General features: G+C 31.2%; 1 protein-coding gene across 1 annotated transcript; it reads right to left on the reverse strand.

The window, feature by feature from the left end:
* Positions 1 to 2419: 2419 nt before the first annotated feature.
* LOC132748652 (neuronal acetylcholine receptor subunit beta-3-like) lies at positions 2420 to 7856 on the reverse strand. The gene is made up of 3 exons (XM_060738260.1): positions 7808 to 7856; positions 5384 to 5499; positions 2420 to 3565 (listed from the first exon to the last, which is right to left on the reverse strand). The coding sequence occupies exons 1-3, from the start codon at positions 7854 to 7856 to the stop codon at positions 2420 to 2422; spliced, it is 1311 nt and encodes a 436-aa protein (XP_060594243.1).
* Positions 7857 to 8589: the final 733 nt, after the last annotated feature.

The raw sequence follows: 8589 nt of genomic DNA on the forward strand, positions 1-8589 counted from the left end.
TTATGATCATGAAGACGAAATAAGTGGACTCGAATTGTCATCCGTTCTTGACAGAATATACTCTTGGATTTTAATATTAATTTTATTATAATTTCTTTGTATCTTTTATTTCATATTTTTACTGAGCAAGAGCTCGAAATACTGTTAGAATAAAAATAAACTAGATTAATCGACTTAAAAAAGTGAGACAGTTAAAAATAAAAAGAACACTCTCATTGTTGTAACAAAAGTACAATATTACTACTTTTTATCAATAACAACATTAAAAACACATAATGAAATTTGAAATCTGGCACATACACAGACAGAAATGAAATTTATCAAATTAACATTATTATCGCATGGAATGTTATATGAAAATTGTAATGCATCAGAATTAATTTCACCAATTAATTATTAATAAATACAATATAAAATAAACATGTAATCTCATTATCAAATATTTTTACAATTGTTTTATTTGTCCACATTTCCTATTTCTAAGTTGTTGTTTTTTTTCAATGCGCAATGCTTGGACTATGCACATTACTGCTATAAGAGTGTTGGACAGGAATTACCCATAATAAGCAATGGACACAAACATGAACGGTTGAACTGAGTACATTCAATCGTCCTAAGCACTACAGCACTCAACCACCACTCAATTATGAATCTTAAAACCTCAAGGAAAGAAGTCTTTGAATCCGTCTGCTAAGTTCAATAGTTTTTTTATCGGAATTATAGTCCAAGGGTCGCTGATTCGATCCTTAGGCAAAGCAAATTTCTCTGTGACAATTAATCCTGGACTTTGTGTCTCACCAATGGTCATTTGTCTCTCACTACCATTTCAATAACTCATTATCTCAATGAATTAGTATTCGGTTATAAGAATAAGGAATACTTGGTAATTAAAATGTGTTAACATCGGTGTAAATGAGCCAGATAAACTAACAAACAAAAAATTTATTATAATTTTTATTTTTCAATAAATCAGTAAGAACTCTATCAACAGGTTTCAAGCAAAAAATTATCAGATTATACAAGAGATACATGTTTCTATTGATTCTATTAAGATTTTAAATACATATAAAAAATTTCCATTGTAGACCAATCCACCTTAAAACTGTGTAACCGAAAGGCAAATTGAAAACCTAAAGGCAAATTGTATTATTGTTCTTTAAATACACATTGATGCCACGAAACAAAATGTATGAATAAAAATAAGGTTTCTGCCTTTTATCAAACAGAACGATATTAATAAAGTTTGAATTGTGTACATTTTTGCTAACATACATGATCAATTACATGTCCTTATTTTTTTATTTCTTTTTTTTTGGATCTTACGGCTTATTAAAACAATCAGATGTCATATGGCGACTTTTCAGGCATTCTGATGGAAGCAGACCTCAAGTGCCCGTCCATGCATTATTTCAGCCAAGACTGGGAACATCAAGAAAATGAACGACGTTCCGTAAGCTAGATAGATTCCCTTCTCACATGACATAATCCAAAGTCGCTTGCGGGATTCGAACCAGCAGCGATAAGGGGCAGGTTATTTGAAGTTTACGACTTAAACCACTCGGTCGTGGGACTTTTACTTTAAAAAAATACATTCTCCAATTTGTTGTAGACAATACTGGCATAGTAATTTAATTTTGACAAAGGTTTGTAAATAATCCAATATGCTACCGCCCCTTTTAAAGCAAAATCATTGTTTTAGTAGCTACACATCTTAATTTTATTAATGTTGAATAGCAACAACAACAACAATATCAATACATAAAGCATTACATTTACAATAAATAAAAGTTATTCGAGATATCACACCCAAATATTTCGAATTAATTGAATTGTTCCTTGATAGAACTTCCATAAATGCATAATAAAATGAGTGCCTTATATTTTTACATATATGTCAGATGATAAATCTTTGTACATTGAATTAATATAAAATGTCATTCGAATAATCTCAAAATCTAAATATTTCTGCTAAGAAAGTTGTGTATGGAATAAAAACATGCTACACATGTATGGATATAAGAAGACTTGTACAAATATATTAAGGCTATGGTTGAACATGACGTCATAGACAAATAATTTGTAAGCCTCGTCTGACTTCGTTAAAAATAAAGAAATAAGTTTTCGTCTAATTGGAAATTGTTTTCTCTTTTTTCTATTAAAAGGAGAAGCTAAAAGTTCTCTTTAAAGTTTAATCAAACCAGTAATACATTGGCGCAATCAAAATTAGTTAAGAAAAATATTAAATCTCTCATGAATTTTACTGCAGTTTTTATATTAATGTTTTTATTTGATTTTATTTTTAGCGATGTTGTTTTTGTTTCTAATTTGTCGTTTTCCTACTGCTGTTATGTTTGTATGTTGCTTGACTTGCCCTCTCGTCCTAACATAAACACAATCTCGAAGACTTGTAGAAGTGTACCTATGATTGTGCCCAGGTGCCGATTAAAACGGAAACAATAGTGACATTGAGAAATATAATTGAAAGCGCAAGTAACCAAAAGAATAAATTATCAGCCACATCAGCAACTTCACGTCCGCTGATATCATGTTGAAACTTATTTTTAGAAATATTTGGATTTTTTTCAATACCATCCTTGATACTATGTACCTCTTCATTTTCATTCGATTCCATTGTCTGCTCCGTTTCTCTACCAGACTCAATTTTATTAAACAGACATGTTTTATTTTGCCTCCTTTTCACAACCATGTTTAAAATTAGGCTCGGGACTTTCCTCTGATCAATTACTTGTATACTAGCCAAGTTAACAATAAATATACTCCACGCCACCCCAATTGTATTGATTAGATTTATTATAAGTACTTCATATGACATACATGGCATACGCAATGAATTATTTGGTATCTTCTCTATTGCTGCAGTTGCAGAAAATACTAATGATAAATATAATGTAATTGCAAATGACAGTCTTTCTCCCGAATCTGGTCTAACGTGACATGTCGCCATATTAAGAAATGTCATAAGCATTAAAGGTGTATAAATGTTAATGATAATGAACGCCGGTCTTCTCTTCAAAGTCAAAGACATCCAAACCATTGGAACAGAAACTTTTCCAATTCTTTTTTCTTTACTTAGAGAAACTGCTGTATTTAAACTTTCAATGACCCATTCGTCGTTTTCCTCAAGTTCATCAATGTTACTTGAAGGCGAGTGAATTATTAATTCATTTGCGCCATAATTAGACACTATGATATTAAAATTACAATGATGAATATCAAATGGATACAGTGTTGTATCAACGTCGCATCTTGTGTCGTACGTACCTCCCGAAACCATTATAACATCTCCATTGTACTCAACCAAAGCGGGAAATACGCCATTACTGTAAATTGAAAACGCATCATTGCGAAGTCCACTCATCAATTTAAACTCCGGTTGCCAGAATTTACCTTTTGGAAGTTGAATACTTTTTATTCCGCCATATCGAAGAGGGTCCCATGTTAGATATTCGTCTTTCCAGCTGATTTCAAAGAAGGCGGATATAAGTGCTTCCCCCGTTGTGATGTCAAAGTATTCCACTCTTTTGAGATACTTAGTAATATTTACCTGGAAACAAAATTAATACTGTTGTTGAATGAGTTTAACAATAATCTGAATTTATTTAAATGATACAATTCAGTTTAGATACAGATAGCCATCCAATTGAGTGAATCTTTTTTTACACAGTCTGGATAATTAACCTAAAAGGCTTAATGTTACTAACGACCAAAATCTGAAAATAATTGTATAATTACACATTGGTGTTTCAGGTATAGTCAATGAACAAATGAGGTTGAAATATTGAAAATATGTTCAACAAGTGGAAGCCATGACACGTATCATAATCCGACTGTTTTTTGTTATCAATTATCACCGATCATGAAATTTTTAAACTTTGCTTTGAAAGAGAAAATGAGAGCGTGTAAGATCACAGCAAAATCTTTAGACAACAAATAGATGAAGGCGTATGGGAAGACGCAGTCAAGACATTATCGGTAGTGAAAGGAGTATTGAAAGATGAAGTCAGTAGTTAAATGCCGTTAGTCATTTTCAGTTTCATTTACTTCATATAACATCTTATAAATAGAAATTCTTATTTCAACAGGTGTTTTTTTGTATATGCGCCTGGTATAACACTGATATTTCTTAGGAAATAGTGGTTATTTTGACAGTTGGCATATGCAGTAACTATTGAAACTGTCCGTTTACAAATTTTGTTACAAGTCAACATATATATTTTTTTTGAATTTACCATAAAATGTTTCTTGATATATCAAACATGTAGAATATTCAATGAAAAAAAAAAGATATTTGAGATATCTATATATATTTACAGAATTCATGTTTATTTTTTTTTTTTTTTTTCAGTTAAGAATCTTAAAAAAATCATATTTTAAAGAATAATATTCAGATTATTATTTGTTTCATACAGATTCATAAGATAAAGTTATCTCTGTGTAAAATTGTAATTGCCATATGTATTAAGCTGTCATATACATGTTTTATATTTGGCTATTTTGACAGTTTTGATAAACAAGTATACGGTTACCATGGAAATAGCCTGGGATTCAGGCGTTGATATTTTTTTATTTATTCATAACTTACGCGCTATTTCATACTCGATCGTCATATATAACACAACATCTCTGGTTTTGATAGTATCAACGCATGGGGAAACCTGCTGGGTTTCCCATGTCATTTTCGACTAAAGATAATCCTATTAATAGACCGATTAGCACGTGACCAACAAATAACATGATTAAATCGAAATCGAGGCGAAGATGATAAATGTTGAAAATTTGACGCCATTTACCATTAAAAATTGAGTCCAGCACAATTATCTGATGCTCACACACTTTATCTTCTTTAACTAATCACACCTGTTGATCAAATTCACTTATCATGAAATAAACTTTGTCAACGAGTGTTAGTTTTTAATCGGAAATGGTGTTTTGAAAGCGAGGCTCCGTAACTGTTCGTTGAGCTTCGGATCACTTCGTGGAAATTCCGTTTCTTTTTTTAGAAACTAGTTTGTTGTTGCATGAATTATCGTTCTTTAATAACACCCGTAATTTTCGGGGTGTATACTAGGTGGCGCTTCGATGGAAAATTGTATTTCCCCAGGCTGTCGATTTGCCGAACAGAAGCGCATAATAAATCGACAGACTGGAACCCAGGCTACCATGGAAACTGCCATTTTACAAAAATACAACACGTCGACATATGTTTGTCTTTCTATTTTGGAATTAACAATTGAATTTTACTTATCATATAAAAAATTTAGAAGATTCAATGAAAGGATAATTCTTTCCTAAAACTGTAGAAAATGTTTTAATCAATGTAAAATAATGGTATTAAATTATAAAAAAGTAAATAATATCATACCTGTATTTTATTTGATTGGTTTTGTAATGGTCTTAGGATTTTGTTGTATTTTGACTCATTGAATAGATGTCCAACTAAATCATTCATTTCCTCGTACGTTTGTCCAAGCATAATCGCTAAATTACAAGTAATTAACATACAAACATATACCACAAACATCCTGTTGTGTTATTTTATTTAAATATTTATATACAGTTTAAGTTAAAAACTTTCCGAAATTTTACACCATTCAAATTATTCCTTTCAGCGCTTTATATGATACACTTTTTTTCTCTCCCACCTGTTGAGATCAAAATGCTAAAATGTTGCTGATGGAAGTTTACAACAAAATTAAGAAAGAACTATCCTGTTGAATAGGAACATTAATTACTCAGCACAGTAATGCATGATCTGATATGGCAAGGGTTATTGATATTTGCGTGGTTGTAAAACAATAAAACCTATAATATATTACTTCAGCAAAATGTTTATTGATTGAGTTCTTCATTTGACTGGGAAGGAATCCGACATAACTAAGAGTACAAGGTTATTACCAGAGTGGCGCAAACTAATACTAATTCTATGAAAGTGTAAAAAAGAAACAAGACAACATAACAAAAAAAACAACAGAAAATAAACAAACAAATGAAGCGAAAGAAACAGACTTAAAACAAAAGCTAGTCTCAAAGTTACCAAAAACTCTTATATGAATACGACATATATGTCAAGTAACATTTTTTCAGGAAGAATAAAAAAATCATTTTTTTATTTAGACATTATCATTTACTGCCACTTTTTTATAATTATTTAAACGATTTTTTCAAAGCACAGAAAACAAAAATGTTATTCATATTTCATAACTAGAATAAAATCGGATTTGACATTTTCTCTAAAAGGTTGTCTTAAAACGTGGGTTTTGAACATTTTCAACGTATTTGGCTTGGATGAACATATGTTACTCTTGGGCTTTTACATAAAGCATTACTAAATAAAAACCAAGATGTTGGGTTCTCTTCTCAAGTTCTCATCTTTATTTACATCATCTGTCCCAAATAATTACAAATGATTGTTGACACCTGAAACTGATGAAACTACTTGCAGCTACAACAAGTGACCTGAAAATACATTTCATCAACCAATTACTATATAACATTGTATAATGAAAAAATAATCAATTACAAATACATATTACATGAGCAACATTTTAACAAGATCATCATAGTATGAGTAATACAATTAATTCCTCCAATGCTAGTGGCCAAAATACATTAATACTTAACCTTTCATAAATGTCACAAATCCTAATACATATAAATCACATGTCAAACCTGTATTCAACATAAACATAGTACAAACATAACCACAACATGTACACTTACCAGTATATGGTACCAATCACATTCTGCATTACACTCTTTCTCTCCAGTGTGTGCTGCTTAGTCTGTAAGTTAAAAATAAGTATTGTGCACAAAAGAAATATATGTGACAGTAGTAATAGTTAATTTACCAGATTATGCCATTTCAATTTCATGTACACAAAATATGCAATATTACATATACGTCTAAAATATCGCCGAAAACAAAGAAACGAATGTAATACTCATTTCAACAGAAGCTCATGTAATACAACAAATACTAAATATACATACCAAGATATATTTCCTTATAAAATATAAGATAAACTTTCAAAAGTTTACCAAAACACCAATCTCAACTGTTACACAGAAAAACGTAGGCCGCACTGAAAACCCCGCGAATCAGCACGTGATACAAAGAAATTACTATCAACCAATCAAAATAGTGTATGCCAACAATAAAGTTCAAAGTGCATGGCAATGACTAGAACTCTTACAAAATACATTGAAAACACAGTCAGGACGGTCTGGTCACACATAAATATAACAATATTTCTTCTTTGAAATTATAATACACCAAACTCTAAACTACAAACACTTTAACAGTATAATAAGCAACATCATTTCGCTTATCAATTTTAATCTGTTTTAAAGTCGACAAAAGTAAACATTTCATGTCACAAATTTATTTTTCAATATCTTTTTTCGATGCGCTTAAACAGTCTCATCGATACACATTTTAACATGCATCTGTAACATACAAACAATGTTGACTTTAAACATTTCTATAATATAACTTATGATCATGCAGGTCAAGCTATTGCCCTAGTGTTAAGATTTTAAGTTCCGAATATCATTTTAATGTCTATATAACATACCATTTATATACATTGTACAAAGATTTTTCCTTTAACAAAAGTGTCAATAACAAGATTCATTAAGAATTATTGTTGCATTGAAAACAATATATAACTTAAGAAATGCGGCGATTATCTTAGAATGAACGGTAGTCACAAGTGATTACCGATTTCAGTGGTGAATATTTCATATCAAAATATAAAAATTGAACACAATTGAGTATTGACAGGACCTGGTTTTTGAAGCTCACTCATCATACTCTCGTCTTTATATTCATCCATTATTTACACATTCTATACAAAAGGATTTTATCGTTTGTATGGTAAAGTGCACGTTATCACTGTGTCTTACCTTACGCCTATGCCAGGTCGTATTTTCTTGAATCAAAATAATCCTAAAAAAATGTATAATAAACGTATTTAACACTATATGTAGTGACCTTGATGTTATCAACATATTATTGTGGAATATTTGTCGGCTGTTTTTTATGCTTTTTAATCACATTCCATTTGGGAATGTCCTTTTGTAAACATTAATGTTAAGTTGTAATTTTGAGTTCACAAGCAAATCTTAGTAGAACGTTTGCCAAGGTAACATTCATATTTTAATGACTACCTCCATAACTATATGATTTATCACTTGTAAGGGGCGTCCGTAGCCGAGTGTTTAAGGTCGTTGACTTCAAACCACTTGCCCCTCAACGATGTGGGATCGAATCCCGACAGGGACTTTGGATTCTTTCATGTGAGGAAGCTATCCAGCTAGCTTACGGAACGTCGGTGGTTCTACTCAGGTGCCCGTTCGTGCCTGAAATAATGCACGGAAGGGCACCTATGGTCTTCCTCCACCAGTAAAGCTGGAACGTCGCGATATGACCTATACTGTGTCGATGTGACGTAAAACCAAAAACAAAACAAAATTATCACTTGTAAACCAGACGAAAATACGTTTGCTGTTAACTCTCCCTCACACTCATTACAACCTTGCAGTTTGAAAAGCCGAATATTTTGTAGT

Source organism: Ruditapes philippinarum, unplaced genomic scaffold (assembly GCF_026571515.1).
Source record: "Ruditapes philippinarum isolate M1 unplaced genomic scaffold, ASM2657151v2 ctg6940_1_1_1_1, whole genome shotgun sequence".
In the NCBI taxonomy this organism is placed as follows: domain Eukaryota; kingdom Metazoa; phylum Mollusca; class Bivalvia; order Venerida; family Veneridae; genus Ruditapes; species Ruditapes philippinarum.